Here is a 19882-nt window from a genome sequence, read left to right on the forward strand (position 1 = left end):
CAAGAGCTTTCAAGAAGTCCAAGAACGGTTTCACCCCAAACTCTATCAACTAAGGTTGTTGTTGCATCTTTGAATCTCTTTGCTCGAGCTCGGGTGATCGGTCCTACGGGCAATTCGAGAGGATCTTCATTGGCAACCGACAACTCGGGAGGTGTGGTTGTATCATTCCCCCTCTCTTGAGCGATTTGCCCCAAATCGTCACCTATATCATAGAAAGAGAGATCAGCTACATTAAAGGTAGCACTTACATTGTACTCACCGGGAGATCAAGTTTATAAGAATTATCGCTTATTCGTTCCAAAACTTGAAACGCCCATCTCCTCTCGGCAATAACTTCGACTTTACGAGCGGAAACCTTTCTTTTCGCATATGAACCCACACCCAATTTCCGGGTTCAAAACTACTGCTTTTGACCTTTGTTAGCATTACGCACATAGGACTCGATCCTAGCCTCAATATTGGCCCGCACCTTGTTGTGTAAATCCTTGACAAAATCTTCCTTTTCTTCGCATCTACATGGACAAACCGATCAAGAGGTAAAGGCAATAGATCTAAAGGAGTCAAGGGATTAAAACCGTAAACAATTTCATATGGGGAGAATTTAGTCGCAGAATGGACAGAACGATTATACATAAACTCAATATGGGGTAGACAGTCCTCCCCGTCTTCAAATTCTTCGAACGATGGCCCAAGTAAAGTAGATAGAACTCTATTGACAACTTCCGTTTGGCCATCGGTTTGGGGGTGGCGGTGGTCGAAATGTAAGTTTGGTCCCTAATTTACCCACAAAGACCTCCAAAAGTGACTTAAAATTTTGCATCTCGGTCCGACACGATCGTACGAGGAATGCCATGTAGTCTAACAATATCCCTAAAAACAAGTTCGCAACATGAACGACATCGTCGATCTTAGTACGAGCAATAAAATGAGACATTTTGAAAATCTATCAACAACAACAAAATAGAATCCTTCCCCGTTTTTGTGCGCGGAAGTCCGAGAACAAAATCCATGGAGATGTCAATCCACGGTGCTTCAGGAATGGGCAATGGTGTGTACAAGCCATGGGGTTGAACCTTTGATTTAGCCTTTTTGCAGGCTATACACCTTTCGCAAACTCGCTCCACATCTTTTCGCATCCGCGGCCAATAAAAAGGTTCATGGAGAGTGGCTAGTGTCTTATTGACTCCGAAGTGTCCTATAAGCCCGCCACTATGCGCCTCATGCACTAATAGGTCTCGAACAGATCCACAAGGAATGCATAGTTTACCTTCTCGGAAAAGATAGCCCTCGTACCTATAAAAATTTTCAAAAGGACCTTTCTCGCAAAAAACAAATATCTCTCCAAAATCGGAATCGTTTACATAGGAATCTTTTAATAATGTAAAACCAAGAATCTTAGAATCCAAATATGATAACAGTATACCTTCTTGAAAGCGCATCAGCCACAATATTATCTTTACCTTTCTTATATTTGATGACATACGGAAACGACTCAAGGTATTCAACCTACTTGGCGTGGCGTCGGTTCAACTTATGTTGGCCTTTGATGTGCTTCAAGGCTTCATGATCGGAATGAATAACGAATTCCTTAGGCCACAAGTAATGTTGCCATGTCTCAAGGGCTCGTATGAGCGCGTACATCTCTTTATCATACACGGATAGTTGAGTACGGCTCCATTGAGTTTTTCACTAAAGTAAGCCACAGGACGTCCGTCTTGTGTCAACACTACCCGATTCCAATGCCCAAGCATCGCACTCGATCTCAAAAGTCTTCGAGAAACTGGAAGGGCAAGCAAAGGAGCGTTAGTGAGACAATCTTTGATTTTTATAAATGATTTCTCTTGTTCATCGTTCCAAATAAAAGAAGAATTTTCTTAATAACACTCGTAAGTGGAGCAAAGAATTGTGCTAAAATTCAAACGAATCGTCGGTAGAAACTTGCTAGGCCATGGAAACTTCGAACTTGCGTAACGCTCGTGAGGCCTTGGCCAATCTCGTATGGCCTTAATCTTCTCTTGGTCTACCTCAAGACCATCCGCACTAACTACAAATCCTAGAAAACAGTTTTGTTAGAACAAAAGAACATTTCTTTAAATTAGCATATAAGGTCTCTTTTCGCAAAACTTCTAAAAGCAGATTTGAGATGACTTACATGTTCTTCCATAGATTTGTTGTAAATCAATATATCGTCAAATATACCACACAAAACTTACCGATGAAAGGCCTTAAGACATGGTTCATTAGTCTCATGAACGTACTTGGAGCATTGGTAAGGCCAAAAGGCATAACCAGCCATTCATATAGTCCGTGCTTGGTCTTGAATGCTATTTTCCATTCGTCTCCTTCTCGCATCCGAATTTGGTGGTAGCCACTCTTCAAATCGATTTTTGAGAACACTTTGGCCCCACTAAGCTCATCTAACATGTCATCTAAGGAAGGAATGGGATGACGGTATTTGATTGTTATCTTGTTAACGGCTCGGCAATCCACGCACATGTGCCATGTTCCGTCTTTTTTCGGTACCAATAATACGGGAACAGCACAGGGACTTAGGCTCTCGCGAATGTAGCCTTTTTCCATTAGCTCATTGACTTGTCTTTGCAACTCCTTGGTCTCCTCCGGATTGGCTCGGTAAGCAGGTCGATTTGGAATAACCGCTCCCGGCATGAAATCAATTTGATGCTCGATTCCACGAAGTGGTGGAAGACCACTCGGGTTTCTTCCAAAAAACGTCTTGGAAATCCTGCAACAAAGACAAAATAGGAGGGTAGGGTATCGTAAATCGTTAGTAGAAATTAATGCTTCCTTGTACAAAAGTACAAGAACAGTTCGATTCATCACCAAAGCCTTCCTCACATCACTAACTCTTGCAAAAACACTCATTTTCTCGATTTTCTTTTCTTTTCTTCTTTTTCTTGGATATTTTTCTTGTCACTCTCTTTTGTTTTCTTTTCTTATTTTCTCTTCTTTTATTTTTTTACAACTTTCTTTTTGTTTTTCTCTCATTTGCTCAATAGAAGCTTTTAGCTTGATTTGGTCTTCATACACTTGTTTGGGAGTCAATGGCGCCAACGTCACATTCTTTCCCATGAATTTGAATGTATACCGGTTGGCATACCCGTCGTGTTGAACTCGTCTATCAAACTGCCACGGTCGGCCAAGTAGCAAATGCCCCGCATGCATCGGTACGACGTCACAAAGAACTTCATCCGAATACTTGTCGATGTTGAAAGAGACAAGTACTTGCTTTGTTACCTTAAGCTCTCCTCCGTCATTGAGCCATTGTAGTTTGTAGGGGCTCGGATGCTTGGTAGTAGGTAAACCAAGTCTTTCAACCATCATGGTACTTGCTACATTGGTACAGCTGCCTCCGTCGATAATGACGCTACAGACTTTGCCTCCAACTTGGCACCGAGTGTGGAAGATATTCTCTCGTTGGAGATCATTCTCCGCGCCTTGGAGACTTAGACTTCGTTTTACAACAAGTAGTTCTCCTTCCATGGGTTGTTCCACGTCCTCCTCGACTTCAGAAGCTGATTCAGATTCTTTCTCCTCCTCATCCTCTATTTCGATCTTGCCATCGGCTCGCAATACCATGGTCCTTCGATTTGGGCATTGGCTTGCTATGTGGCCTCTTTCGAGACACTTAAAACACTTAATATCCCGATTTCGATTGTATGACGATTCGGGTGCTTTGCCTTTGTTCATTTCGCGATGGGCTTGTTGGTTTTGGAGGTACCGTGGTCTCCTTCCCTCGAGGATTGGCGGGTCCTTTGCTTGATCCTTGGCTCCACCTTGAAGGGTTGGAAGTGGAAACCCTCGACTTGGGCCTTTTCTCTTGAGTTGTCTTTCTACCTTGATGGCCATATGGACCATATCAACCACTTCAATATAGTGTTGTAATTCCACCACGTTTGCTATATCTCGATTTAGACCACCAGAATCTCGCCATCGTTGCTTCGGGATCTTCTTGGACATCCTTCGAATCATCGCGATTTCCATCTCTTTGTAGTAATCCTCAACACTTTTGGACCCTTGTGTGAGATTTTGAGTTTTGGTGCAACTCCGGTGGTAGTACGCAGGATAAATCGTCGCCTCATCACCGCCTTCATTTCGGTCCATGTAGAGATAGGACGTTCACCGTTACGCCTCCGACTAGTGGTTAGTTGTTCCCACCAAATCATGGCGTAGTCCGAAAACTCTATTGCGGCTAGTTTCACCTTTTTATTCTCAGAGTAATTGTGACAATCGAACACCAACTCTATCTTTCTTTCCCACTCAAGATAGGCCTCCGGATCCGATCTACCTTGAAACGGTGGAATAGTCAGTTTAATGTTCTTGAGATCATCATCGTCGCGTCTTCGATCTCGTTGTCGGTGTTGCCTACGTCGATCACTAGCATTAGACTCTTGTTCACTTTCAAGATCACTAAGGTCATTTGCTTCATCGTCTTGGACCCTTCGTCTTCCCCGGTTCTGATTTGGTCTCTCCCGTCTTGGTCTAACCCCCTCGGGTGCTCTTTCACGTTGGCCATTCACTTCAACTTGGAACAAACGGTCTTCGATGGGATTGAGCCTTCGATCTAGGAGTCGCTCCATTTCTCGTAATAAGGCTTGCATGTTTAAGTCGGGGACGTTGAGAATGGGTTGTCTTGCCGGACGATCTTCCACGTTGCGATCTGACTCTTGTGACATTAAAACGTTATTAAAGTAAACCTCACCACAAAAGCTCACAATCTCTCGAAAAGGAAAAGAAGTTGTTTCTCTCACACTCGTGTTTGCACTCGAAATTAGGCTTTTACCTCCACTCTATTGCACTTACAACTCTCGTGCCTTTTACCTCTCTTAACCTTTTCTCGTGATTTCGTAAGCAGATTCGTTAAGGCTTAGTCCTTGGTCTAGGTGGTCGGTTCAAAAGGGGTAACAAGTGATTGATGTATTCGGTTTCGGGTAGGCTGAAAGAATAGGGAATTGGGTTAAAAGTGTGGCGTATTAGGAAGAGTAGGATAGAAGATGGATCGCAAACTATATCAACTCAAAGCTTGACGATCAACTAACAATTGAATTGCATAAATCACTTTTTTTTTTGAATTTTTTTTTCGGAATTTTTTTTTTCAAACTTGTATAACTTTTTTTTTGTACTATATCAGCAAACTAAATACAATAGAAGCACTTTTGTACACGATTTTTTTTCTCTCCGGCTGCGTGAATTTTTGTTTTTATAATAACAGCAACAAACCAATCAAAATGAGAAAACTTCGGTATACGAATTTTTTTTTTCTGACCCTACCTCGGGAATGCTCCGCTTCAAACGTCTAAGCTTCTCGTTTTAAGTAGCTCTGATACCAGATGATACGAACCGCCTCGGAAGAGTCGAGTCGTATTAGTGTGCCCGATCGTCAACAAGAAGTTACGTTAGGTTTAATTGAAAAGGTCAGATGAAGGAAAGAAGGGTATTGGTTTTGGGTTCGGATTAGAATAGGTAAGAAGAGTTTGAAAATTCGGGTTTGGAGTCCGAATAGGTATGGATGAAGGAATTGGTTCAATTAGGTAAATGGAGAATGGGGTTGAACAAAAGTGCAAACAAGAACCAATACCGATTTGGTATCGACCCGTTGTTTATAAGCTCTTTTAGTTCGGTTTGGAATTGGTAAAGGAAAAACCTTGACCCACTATCTAACAAGATAGGAACCTCGGTATGTTTGAACACCACACTACGAGTAGTGATAAGTTCGGTTTCGACAAAGAGCAGCGGTGACACACTAGAACGCTAGGAAGCCAATTGAATCTTTGAACGAAATTTGAGAAAAGTTTTGCCTAACAAATTTGGCAGCATAACATTAACAAAAGTCCAAAAGTTCTTTACAAAGTAACACAAGCCACAATTTATAGTGAATGAAAGGGATAGCCGAATAGGCTCTTGAGGTAGCTAAATGGTTTCGAAAATTCAGAATTTTTATGAAGCTTCCTTGAAGTTTCTTGTGCATGGAGAACGGTAAGGGCAGCTTCTAGATGCCTTGATTCAATAGAAAAATTTAATGAATTGTTTGGGAGCTGAAATGCCATCAATAGGTTCGCCAAATGCTTGAATTTGGAATTAATCTTCTTGCTTGATTCAACCGAATGTTCATGTGATTAAGGAGCTGTCTAGAGCACTTCAATAGTCTTAGAATGTGAACAAACCGATTTGAACAGCCACACATGTGTGAACAAACAAAACCGAACAGCCCTTGGTGTGAAAGGAATAATCAGTGGGTGTGAACAGCCTTAATTTGTCTTGGGCACCAATCAGTCTTCTTGAAGAGTTGTAAGGTTTGGCTGAATGGTCACTTAGGGAACACCAAAGATCAAGACACCAATTTTAAATCATCCATGCACCTATGCCGTCAAGGGTAATGTACCTACAACATTTAATTCAGCAAATTAAATCCCTTTTAGACACATTAAATTCGGCAACATAAATAAAACTTGCACCATAAATTAAATTTGGACATAATTAATCTTTGTAATAGTTAAGACATATTTAATTGGTCCTAATTAATTAAGTACTTAATTTAGAACATAATTAAAACATGTCCAGATTATGACAAATTAATTATTAAAACAAATAACTAATAAAACTAACAGCAACTTAAATGATTTATTCCGGCATAATAAACGCAATAATGAAATGAGCTGAAACGAGCTCGTTGAGCTAAGTTAAGTTGAAGTTGAGCTGATTTGAGCTTGAAGGAGTATGCATGGTTTGCTTGGCTTGCTGGTCCAAGAGCCTTCAAGAAGTCCAGCAACGGTTTCACCCCAAACTCTATCAACTAAGGTTGTTGTTGCATCTTTGAATCTCTTTGCTTGAGCTGGGTGATCGGTCCTACGGGCAATTCGAGAGGATCTTCATTGGCAGCCGACAACTCGGGAGGTGTGGTTGTATCATAACTAAAATAAAGTAGAAGCATAAAATGGGAAAGTATTCAGCTAACACAAAATTATGGAAGGTGAAGAGCACTGAAAAGTAGAAGTAAGGGGGTTAGAACTATTCCGTTTTAACAAATAGAGAGGAAATGCTTGGTAAAAGTTGAAGGAGTGGAGATGAGAAGAGAAAGGGTTATACGACTAAGGTTTAGAGAAGTAGAGGAGGGAGAAGAATTGATTAAACCTAGGAGCAAAAACTAAATGCCTTAAGAGGAAATAAGAGAGAAATTGGCAATGGAGAAGACTCCAAAATGCAAACCCGAAAGCAGCCAAAAAGAAACCACAGCAACCACTCCCTAGAAACCAATCAGTTTTCCAAAGAAAAGCAACCGAATGAAGTGACAAAACCCACCAAAATCGAAAACAAAGAGTGCCTAAAGTCCCCATTCGGCATACCACTCTTTTCCCTTCATCTCCCCACAATTTTCTCCTAAAATCTCTCATCATATCTCTCATCAACTCCCTCCTACAATCCCTCCATAACCAATTCAAACTCCACTCCATTCTGCAGTGTTTCAGCCAAACTCTACTACCTCCCATAGCCAACAGTAAAAATAATCTCCATTTGCACAATTAGGGATTCGAACCTCAGACCACTAGCACACTCTGCATGCCACTTACCACTAGGCTAGCATGTAACAACTCAATTTAGACCCTAATAGGAATGGTGGTTTTGGGACCACAAATCTGTGTCAGAAAAATATTTTAAAATTTTTTTTTGTTTTTATTTTGTGTGAATTTATATTTGTGAAATTTTCGTGATTTAAATTTATCGTTTAGGTGTCCAATTAAATAAAAGGGCTTAATCACGTAAAATAAAAATTTAGTGGTTATTTCAAAAAGGGACTTATTTGTTAATAGCTTTTTAAGTGAGAACCTTTATGTGGTAAATAGCCCACTTTCATGTTAGTTGGACGGTAATGGACATATATTATATAATTCCATTATTATTTCATTAAGGTTAAAATAGGAAATGAAATAAAACGTTATAATATATCATATTATAACATAATAAGAAAACCATATTAATCATTTCCTAATTGCCGAAACAAAAGAGAAGAACAACAAGCTAGGGTTCGACCATCTATTTAGCTCAATCAAGGTTCGTTTTTTGTTTGGTTTTTGATAATTTTTGCATTTTTGATATCGTTGCTTCGAGTACTACAAAACTCATGCTTGAATTATTTATTTTGATGAATATTTTGAGTTGTTCCATTGTTGATAGCTTGTGGTTTCTGTTGTTTGATGATGAAAAATGAAAAATATGTTTTAGATTAACATGTTTTGTATTGGAGTTTTTGATGATTTTGAGTAATTAGGACTTAATTGCAAAAATAATAATTTGAGGGACTAAAATGTTAAATTAATGAAATATATGGACTTGTATGGTAATGGGTAAGATTCGGCCAAACATGGGTATAGGAAAATTTTGCATATTTTGTGTTTTGTGTAATAGGGACTAAATTGTAAAAATTGTAAATCTTAGGGGTAAAATGGTAAATTACCCATTTATGTGTTTTGGACTAAATTGAATGAAAATATGTTTGAATGATCTTAATTTGAATATGTTTAGATCAAGAACCAAAGAAATCGGATTTGGATCGGGGAAAAATGAAAGTTGTCGACTAGTCGATCCGTACCGATTTTTTGTTGTCCGAGGTAAGTTTATAAGAAAATAGACGTACTTAATTTTAATTAAATGTAAAGTATAGATGCTGAATTGAAATATATGATATTATAAATGCAATTGCCGAATATGTATAAGCTTGGTAATCATGTACGAGCATTCGTTCCAATTGAGTTACGACGTCCGAAAGCCCCGTATGAACCTTAGGAATAGCTAGGATACATATGTCATGACATAGGATTCCGATATATGTGTGCGAGTAAGACCATGGAATCAGTTTTTGATTCTGATATGTGTTTACGATAAGACCCTGTCTGGGACAGTGGCATCGATATGTGGCTACATGTAAGACTACGTCTGGGATGTAGGCATTGTACGATTTATGTGATTATCCGAGTATCCTATCCAATTCCGAATGGTTCATCGGGCAAAGGTAAATTGTGTATGAATGTGTAAAAACGAGTTAAATGGCTAGGTATAAATTAGCTTGTTGGTTACTAGTAAAAGAGTAATATATAGCTCGATATTTGCTACATGTCATGTATTATGCATATGTTGAATCAATGGGAAATTGCTATGTGTATTCGGCCTTATGACTAAGTGAATTGAATATTATTGAAATGATGCCTAACTATGTGCACATATGAGACCATGTATATTCGGTCACATATCAAGCTTAGGTATAAAAAGTTTGTTGTGATATATGAGATCAAATATTGAAGGTTATGTGAATTAGGTTTTAATAATGTTTATTGACTTGGAAAATTAAATGTTAAAATGCTAATTTGACGACATGGATACTCAATTTGAAGTGTTTTCTTTTATGTATGAAAATATATTAATAATGAAATTCATATGTTTGTGATTGAATATGGTAGTATTGATATAATTATATTTAGTTTAGTTGAATAGTTAATATTATTAAATTGTTTATTTGCTTATGACTTACTAAGCTATGGTAGCTTACTCTGTGTCTTATGTTACTCTGTTTTATAGATGTTGAAGTCAAGCTACAAGCTCGAGGACTATCAGCCAAACTCATCACACTATCTACTGTTTTGGTATCTTATTAGGTAAACTTAAATTATGGCATGTATAGGTTGGAACATATATTTTTGAAGCGTTGATTTTGGCTATGTATTAAAAGCCATGCGAAAATGGCTTGTTATTTATGTTTAGATTTGATTTTATGTGTGCTTAGTTATAATGTTCATGATCTTGGTTTGATATATGTGATTATGCTTGATTATGGTTTGATTTGTGGTAAGTATTCTGTGTAATGAAAATGGCTTTATTTTTAGGCTTGAATTCGGTTTGGGTTGAATTATTGCTTAAGTCTTTTTGATAAATAAGCTATATGTTATGGTTGCTTTAAATCTTTGTGTTATTTTGAAAGTGTATTTGAGTATATACAGCTTGCAAAGGTATTTTGTGGTTCGGCCATATGTTTATAATGGATGTTAATTATGCTAGGATTGCCATGTTTTTGTTATGTAAAAATTATGTCATATGCTGGCAATAAATTGATGACCATTATAATTTATACCAGAACATGTGTATATGTGATATTCGGCCACATTGATTTAGTTGAAATTTTATTTATACTTTACTTGTGTATAAGGTGATTATATTATGGATGATATGTATATATGTAAATATGCGTGTGGCTATATTTTTAAACTTGCAAGTTGCTTATAAGTTTGCAAATAGGTACAAATGATCCATGATAGCCTAATAGACTAGATTAACGAGGAGTTTGGTGATGAAAAGAATAGGTGTGCTTAAATATTTGGCCATGACATGTTGATGAGCTTTTATATGACTTTATATGTTATATACTTGGTATATTAGTTAGTTAATAATGGAAAAATGTAATGTGATAAATAAAGTGATGGTTAAATGTATGCTAGCTTAAATTATTCGGTTGTTAAATAGTAGGTGTAGCATGTATTGCATGAACATATTGGTCGGTTGCTTAATATGTAATAAATGCTATGTGTAGTTTTTATTTTCAGGGTAAAATGTGCACCATGTATATATGCATTAATAGCATATTCGGCCAAGTTAAAATGTATTAGATATGTATGCGTGATTGCATATTAAATTAAGTAATATGTTACAATTGGTTTGTTATAAGCCTAAATAGGTGTAGTTATACATGCTTAAATGTCAGATTGAAAATATAGTGAATTTCACATGTTTTGATATTGAGTTGTCATTATGTTCGAAAATTAGTAAGTTGAGTTGGTGAAACATGTTACATCTGTTATATGCTAGTTATTTTTTAAACCATTGAATAATTATATATTTTCGAATGGATGTAAATAAATATATATATTAAAGTCTAATATACGGTTAATGATGTGACATATGTTATGTATATGCATAAAGTGTAAATTCAAACTGTAAAGTGAAATGCTTATTTGTCCGAGCTGTGATATGATCGGTAATGCCTTGTAGCCTAATCTGATGATGGATATTGGCTAGGAGTGTTATATTTTAATGGTATCAGAGCTACAGTTTAGTCGATTCTAGGACTAACGTAGCGTGTGTGAGTTTAGCTATACATGCCATAATTATATACTGCGATAGTGTGATGACTTCTGACATTTGAAATGTGCTTTCATATAGTAAATGGATCCCGACAGAGTTGTAGCTGATGATGTCGAGAGTGTAGCGCCTGTTCCCGCACAAGGGATAACGCTAGTTGATTCTTGATCGATTCTGAGTAATCAATAAAGTGAGGCTAAACAAGCCTTCTATCAAATGATGAATGACTGGTTTACTTAATATATTTGGACTAACCCAGGTGCACAACAACCTCCACCCCCAATTGATCCATCTTCGATGCCTGCTGTACCTCAAGTAAGTGATCTGTTGAGATTGTATAAGCCACCTGTTGATAAAATCAGAAAACATGGGGCTGAAGAGTTTAAAGCTACGGATGATGATGATGCTGAGCGAGCTGAGTTCTGGCTTGATAATACTATCCGTGTGTTTGATAAGGTGTCTTGTATCCCAGGTGAATGTTTGAAGTGTGCCATATTTTTACTTCGAAACACAGCATATCACTGGTGGAATACCCTAGTATCAATGGTTTCGAGAGAGCAGGTGACCTGGGAATTCTTTTAGACTGAGTTTCGTAAGAAATATATTAGCAGAGATTTTTGATCAGAAGCGTAAAGAATTTTTGGAGTTGAAACAGGGTCTGATGATCGTAACAGAGTATGAGCTAAAATTCGTGAGACTCAATCAGTATGCCCGAGAGTGTGTTTCTACCGAAGCCATAATGTGTAAAAGATTTGAAGATCGACTGAACGAAGACATTAAATTGTTAGTTGGCATACTTGAAATAAAAGAGTTTGTGTTAATTGTCGAGTGAGCCTGCAAAGCTAGGAGCTCGAGAAAGAGAAAAAGAAAGCTGATTTTGAAGATAGAGACTCGCATAAGAGATCATTCAGCAGGTCAGTCTAGTCGGCACCAAAGAAGTTTCAAGATGATTTCAGTCGTTCAAAAGCCACTTCGGGATATTCTCGACGAGACCAGAACAGACCACCAGTGAGTTCGAGAGCCACCCCAGTAGCCAGTGTGGGTAATGCCAGATCAAATCAGCCTGAGTGTAAACACTGTCGTAAACGACATCCCAATAGTTACAGATTACATGATAGGGCCTGCTTTAAATGTGGATCGACAGATCATTATATTCGAGATTGCCCAGGGTTAGCTGAAGAGAATCCAGTGCAAAACACGAGATTGGGTAATACTGTGGCTCGGGGTAGACCACTGAGAAATACGAGTAATACGGGCAGCAATCAGAGAGGAAACAAAGATACAACACTCAGATCTGAGGCTCGTGCACCTGCTAGAGCCTATGCCATTCTTACGCGAGAGGAGGCTTCATCCCCAGATGTTATTACTGGTACATTCACTCTTTATGATACTAATGTAATTGCGTTGATTGATCCTGGTTCTACTCATTCTTACGTGTGTGAGACATTAGTATTTAGCAAGACTCTACCTGTTGAGTCTACTGAGTTTGTGATTAGAGTGTCAAACCCCTTGGGCCGGTATGTTATGGTTGACAAAGTATGTAAGAATTGTCCCTTGATGGTCCAAGATCTATGCTTTCAAGCTGATTTGATGTTGCTACCATTTAATGAGTTCGACATAATTCTGGGTATGGACTGGTTGACTTTACATGATGCTGTTGTGAACTGTAAGAGAAAGACCATTGATATTTGGAGTCAGAATGATGAGGTTATTCGGATTGAATCTAGTGATTTATATGGTTTACCTGCAGTAATTTCTTCGATGCTTGCTTAGAAATATGTGAGAAAAGGGTGTGAAGTTTATTTTGCCTATGTGCTTGACAGTAAAGTGGCTAAAAGAAACATTGAATCAATACCTCTTGTGTACGAGTATCCGAATGTGTTTCCTGAAGAATTACCAAGTTTGCCACCTATTCAGGAAGTAGAGTTTGGTATTGAGTTAATGCCTGGGACGACTCCGATATCTATAGCTTCGTATAGAATGACACCTACAGAATTAAAAGAATTGAAAGCTTAGTTACAAGAGTTGACAGAATTAAATGTCTTGACTATTACCTAACAAATACATGACCTACCTTAGCTCAATTATCATCTATTATAAACCAGATGGCCGAAACACATAGCAACTTCACAAACATCATATATTTTGGACACACTTTCAATATAGGCTCAAACCAAAACCAAACATATGTATAACATAGCTGATTCATTCATGCCTCATCTGAATTCAACAACCAACCTCAATATATGATCACATAACACAAATTGCAATTATCCAACATAATAACCAAAATAGACTTAAACCATAATTAAACCAAAACTGATTTCAAGCATAAAAGTTAAGCCATTTTCGCATGGCTCCACTTATACATAAATAAAATACAACATTTCAAAAGTATATTCCATCCTATACATGCCATAATTCAAGTTTAACTTATTAAATACTGAAACAGCAGATAGTATGATGAACTTTGCTGACGATCCCCGAGCTCTTAACTTAAAATCCAAGAACCTATAAAACAGAGTAAACATGAGCACACAGAGTAAGCTATCATAGCTTAGTAAGTCATAAGTAAATAAACAACCCAATGAAATAATCAACTCATTTTAAACTAAATCGAAATCACTTTAACATTACCATGCTTAGTCTCAAACTTACAAATTTCATAAATAATACATTATCATACACAAATCCTACCTTGGCCGAATGCTCACATATTCAAGTTAATATATTATTATTCATCTTCCAAAGCCAAATAGTCACCATAAAACCTAGTCCACATGCACTCAAATACATAAGCTCATGTATCAAAATATAACTTCATATACATATGCAAGTTATGTGGCCCAATACACTTGATAATATATGCACATAGTTAATATTCATTTCAATAATATCCACAAGCCGTATACACTTACCAAATTCACATATATTTTTCGTTTGCATCACACACAATTTATAACAACTATCAAGTTACTTACTTACCTTATTTCAAGTAGACAACAAGCTAATTCATACCTGGCCATTTAGCTCGCTTTACACATTTGTTCATAACTTACCGTTGCCAGGTGAACCATTTGGAATTGGACAGGACACTCGAATAATCACACATATCGTACAATGTCAGCGTCCCAGATGTGGTCTTACATGTAATCACATATCGATGCCACTATCCCAAATAGGGTCTTACTTGCACACAAATATTGGAATCACATATCGATGCCACTGTCCCAAATAGGGTCTTACTTGCACACAAATATTGGAATCACATATCGATGCCGTGGTCTGTAACACCTTGAATTTGGGCCTAGAAGTTTTGGGCCTTGAGCATGGGAGCGGTTGAAGGCAGCTTATAATATTCTGTTGTGCATGCAAATTTCGTTAATGAAGGCTTGTTTTAGTGGTTAAGTGTGTTGAGAAGTGTTGGAGAAGTCCTGGGTTTAAACCTGGACTCTAGCAAAAAATTTGGTTTAAGGTGAATCAAACCCTGGGTGTAGTAGGTAGGCCTTAAGAATATTTTTGGAGAAATTGTGACACAAAAAACCTTATGGCTTAGTGGCAAGTGCCGTGTGGAGCATTTGAGAGGAGGCATGGGTTTGAATCCCATAGCAAGCAAAGAGCATTTATTTTGCTAACAGGGGGCGGCAAGAGTTGGTGTTGAATTTAAACTCTGATGTTGGAGGGATCCCACATCGGGAAGCTAACATAAGAGTGGATGGGAAGCTGGCTTTAAATAGAGAGAACCATGAGGAGAGTAAAGGTACCTTTCTTGGCTGATCCCTTTCGCTTTATGGCGTGCTCGTTTGGGTTAGGCGTCATTAAGAGTGCTCGGAGCGTGGATTAACTCCAGTCTCCAATCAGGTGTGTATTTATCACTACTCTTGTTGTTGGATGGCTACTTCGAGCCGCGATGGGCCGAAAGGGGCCATGTGGGCCCAATGGGCCTACGGGCCCAATTGGATAAGTTGTTTGATTGTGTAGTAAATATTGGACTAGGCTAGGTGAATCGCATATCTGTGGCTAGGTTTGGGCTAAAAGGGCTACACGAGCGTGTGGGCCCATTTGGGCAGAGAATAGGCTTTAGGCCCATTCGTATTATTATCCATGTTTAGAATACTTTAGTTTACCAATTACTGAAATGCCCTCGACTTGTAAAATTACCAAAGTACTCTCGATTTACAAAATTACCGTTTTACCCTCAATTTACAGAATTACCGTTTTACCCTCAATTTTTTGAAATTACCGTTTTACCCTCAGTTTACAGAATTACCGTTTTACCCTCGATTTACAGAATTACTGTTTTACCCTCGGTTCTGTAATTCTTGTTTTACCTCGATTCTGTAATTACTATTTTACGCTCGATTTGTAAAATTACCATTTTACCCTTGATTACAGAATTTCTGGTTTACCCTCAGTTTACAAAATTATCGTTTTACCCTCGATTTATAGAATTACTGTTTTACCCTTGATTGTGAAATTACTGAAATACCCCTGTAGGGTAGAATTTCTGAAATACCCCTATAAGGTAGAATTACTGAAATACCCTTATAGGATAGAATTACTAAAATACCCCTGTAGGGTAGAATTATCGAAATACCCTTGTAGGGTAGAAATACCAAAATACCCCTGTAGGGTAGAATTACCGAGATACCCTTGTGGGGTAAAATTACCATTTTGCCCCTAGGGTGTTAAATGACCTATTTTGCCCTTGTGGGCAAGTGGTGACTTGGATTTGTGTGTTTGTGGATTTGATTGTGAATATATGTTGGTGATATGAATGACTTGACTGTGATTGTTTGATTCAAATATGGGCATGACATTCTGCATACATGACATGTTGCATGGGTTGGGATTTTGTACGGAGGAAGCGTTCTGGTGGCTCTGCCACAATATCTGTATTTGGTGACTCTGTCACAATATCTGTTGACCGATCGATGGCTAAGTGCCGATCACGCTACCGAAGGCTGTGTACCGTTGTTGTGGGCTTTGTGCCGATTATAGACCCGTTATTAATGGCTCTGTGCCAACCTAAATATGGCTTTGTGCCATCTTGACTATGGCTTCGTGCCAAACGTATTTACTTGTAGCTATGTGCCTAACATATTTGTTGACGACTCTGTGTCGATCATATTTACCGAAGGCTGTGCGCCAGTTATATTACCGTCACTGATGGCTATGTGCCGAAGTTATTACGGTTATCTATGGCTTTGTGCCACGATTCTGTTAGGTGGGTTTGCCACATTATCGATTCGGTGGCTCGCCACAATATTCAGATCCGTGACTCATCACGATATCTGCTCGCGCCATGCTGCAAATTCTGTGGTGTGTAGCGGATGGGTGGGTCGAGTTGTCTCCCCACATGGTGTAAGGTTGGTACGGGGTGTATACTATTTGGATTGGGTTGGGATTGCATTCACATTCGATTCGATTTTGATTCATTACTAATATTGATTCGATTCGATTACATTCGATTCTCGATTTCGATTCTCATTTTGGTTCCAATTCGATAATGTTTCTTATTACGTAATGGGCTAAGGTCCATCTGCATCTTGTCTGTTGTAATGGGCTAAGACCGATTGGTACTGAAATTGCAAGTAAGGCTAGGGCGGACTTTTAATTCTTTTAGATGACTGATTGTTCCTTTTATAGTAGGGATTTCACACTAAGTTTTCATAAACTCACCCGCTTATTAACCTTTCGTAATTTCCACCTTAGATGGATCGGGGTTGCTAGGGGCTCGGAGGAAGCCACACACACTTGCTTATGTTACGCTTTGATTATTACCTTTAAATTATTTTATGTGGGTTGTAGTAAAGCCGTTGTAAATTTCTGGATTTCAAATTTGGAATTATTTATTGTTCTTATAATTGCTAGTATTAGAACACGATTTTCCAAAGCAACTCATCGTTATTTAAAACATCACGAATCGCAATTGTTTTTAAAGTAAGTTTCGCAACTACCAAGATTTTTACAAAGTTGTTAAGAATGTTATTCAGCTGAGGTTTTCTAACAAGGTTTAAAAAGGGTATAAGTTTTTAATTATTAAGAAGGGTTTTTAATGGAAACATGGTTTTCGAAAAACACTTCAATGTGACACGCCAAGTTCGAGCCAAACTCCCAGGCCGGGTTTGGGGTGTTACATGGTCTTACTCACACATCACATATCGGAATCCTATGTCATGACATATGTATCCTAACTATTCCTAAGGTTCATACGGGGCTTTCGGACGTTGTAACTCGGTCGTAACAAATTTGTAAATATAGTTGCCAAGCTTACTCACATTCGGCTATTGCATATATTAAATCACACATTTCATTTCAGCATATATAATTTGCATTTAATTAAAATTAAGTACATCTATTTGCTTATAAACTTACCTTGGATGATATAAAATGAAACAGGACGGCTAGTCGACAACTTTTGTTTTCCCCCGATCCAAATCTGATTTCTTTGGTTCTTGATCTAAACATATTCAAATTAAACTCATTCAAACATATTTTCACTCAATTTAGTCCAAAAACACATAAATGGGCAAATTACCATTTTACCCTGATATTTTTCACTTTTTACAATTTAGTCCCTATTACACAAAACATAAAATATGCAAAATTTCACTATACCCATTTTAGGCCGAATGTTCCTAGTATCCATACAAGTCCATGTATTTCATTTATTTTACATTTTAGTCCCTCAAATTATTATTTTTTCAATTTAGTCCTAATTACTCAAAATCATCAAAAACTCCATTACAAAATATGTTAACCCAAAAGATATCTTTCATATTTCATTGTCAAACAACAAAAATCACAAGCTTTCAACAATGGCATAACTCAAAATATTCACCAAAATAAAAAAATTCAAGCATGGGTCTTGAAGATAACTTAGCAACGATCTCAAAAACGTAAAAATTATCAAAAACCGATTAAGAACGAACCTTGAATCAAGCTTGGAAGGTGGTCGAACCTAGATTTCTTTTATTTCTTTCTTTTGTTTCTTATTTCAGTGGATGAACAATGTAAAACAATGAATAAATTAACTTTGGTTTTATTTAATATAAGTTTATTAATTAAATTACATATATAACCTTTATAATATAATTATACTTTCATATATATTATGTCTATTGCCGTCCACCTACATTAACAATGGCCCAATTACAACATAAAGGCTTCTTATTATAAAGACATCCATAATTTGGTCCTCACACATTAAACTATCAAGTTTTCATTTTACGCGATTAAGTCCTCTTATTTAATCGGGCACCCAAACAACAAAATTAAATCACGAAAATTTCACACACACAAATTCACAAATAACAAACATAGAAAATAATTTTTAAATATTTTTTTGACTCAGATTCATGGTCCCAAAACCACCATTCCGATTAGGGTCTAAATCGGGTTGTTACATGATTTGTTTATAGTTGTGGCTTGTGATAAGTTTATTTGTATATGGCTTACTAAGCTTTCGAAAGCTTACTTTGTGTGTGTTTGCATTGTTTTATAGATATCGAAGCTACTGGGAGCTCGAGGATCATTGAAAATTATCACCACACTACCGAACTCTATTTTGGTACCTTTTGAAAATGTATATATTGAAGTATGGCATGTATAGGCTAGAAATCTTTGAATATGTTTGGCAATGTGTATATCCAGCCATGTGATTTGGCTTGGTTTTGGTTGTGTATATGAATGAGTTTTTGGTATGAATTATGTGTTGCTATATTTTCAATGTGATGTGTTTTTGAATGGTCTATAGCAATAGTCAATTTGGTAAATTTATGATATGATGTAACACCCTTAACCCATATCCGTCGCCAGAATATGGTTATGAGGCATTACTGGACCAGACACAACTTACGAACGATTACATAAACTCTTAGGTCATTACGAATGCATACATAATAATTTATAAAACGCATAGTAATTTTTTTTCGAAACTTTAACATTAAACAAACATCTCATTTCATACTCAAACCCTGTCATATTCAAAAACAGTCATACGATTATAATGTGTAACCATGCTTTGAAACATATAGTAACAATTGTTAATTCATAACTATTAAACATACAACAAAAACTGCATTAATAAATCTCACAAATATCTCAAGCATAATTTCAAATTTTATAACATTATGTGCATGGTACATATTAGTAGGAACCATTTGATTAATAACTTAAACTCAAAAATCAGCTTACCTAATTTGCATAAAAACAATTATGATTCCTTATAACTTGAATTACTATTCATTTGGTCATTTTCCAATGCCTTAGCCGAATATAAACTTGCTAAATACATTGCTTATTCAATGTCCACTTTCATTTTACTCAACCATATCACACGTATGTAACATTGCATAGAATAAATTCCATCCATCAACCATAATTTGCATTAAATGTCAAGCACTTTACAAGTTTATATATATACATAATTTAGCCAAACTCTCAAATCAAAAACAAACATATCAATAAAACATATAAATATAAACACGATCGAAATGCATAAAATTGAATATTAATCATAGCCATTTATGAATAAACATTAATTTCTTAATTAATCTATTGCCGAATTACGAAGTCATTTACATCTATGTCCTATTCGTACACCACATAACAAAATACATAGCTAAATACATATTTCTCATACTCATTAATGAGCCTAACCACAACTAAACCTTCCATTATTTTATTTCAACCAATTCGTTATACAAACATATTACTCAAATAATATGTGTATATC

General features: G+C 37.0%; 1 protein-coding gene across 1 annotated transcript; it reads right to left on the reverse strand.

Annotated features, from left to right (window-relative positions):
- Positions 1 to 400: 400 nt before the first annotated feature.
- On the reverse strand, positions 401 to 4694 carry LOC108468222 (uncharacterized). The gene is made up of 5 exons (XM_053032060.1): positions 4307 to 4694; positions 3406 to 4106; positions 3107 to 3306; positions 2495 to 2743; positions 401 to 512 (listed from the first exon to the last, which is right to left on the reverse strand). The coding sequence occupies exons 1-5, from the start codon at positions 4692 to 4694 to the stop codon at positions 401 to 403; spliced, it is 1650 nt and encodes a 549-aa protein (XP_052888020.1).
- Positions 4695 to 19882: the final 15188 nt, after the last annotated feature.

This window comes from Gossypium arboreum, chromosome 8, assembly GCF_025698485.1.
Source record: "Gossypium arboreum isolate Shixiya-1 chromosome 8, ASM2569848v2, whole genome shotgun sequence".
In the NCBI taxonomy this organism is placed as follows: Eukaryota; Viridiplantae; Streptophyta; class Magnoliopsida; order Malvales; family Malvaceae; genus Gossypium; species Gossypium arboreum.

Excerpts from the sequence above, each read along its gene's own strand:
- LOC108468222 (XM_053032060.1), bottom strand. The coding sequence starts at position 4,694 with ATGTCACAAGAGTCAGATCGCAACGTGGAAGATCGTCCGGCAAGACAA. Across the intron at positions 3,307-3,405 it reads TCTTCCACACTCGGTGCCAA|CATCCGAGCCCCTACAAACT; the intron begins GTTGGAGGCAAA and ends CCTACTACCAAG. Across the intron at positions 2,744-3,106 it reads CACGACGGGTATGCCAACCG|GATTTCCAAGACGTTTTTTG; the intron begins GTATACATTCAA and ends TCTTTGTTGCAG.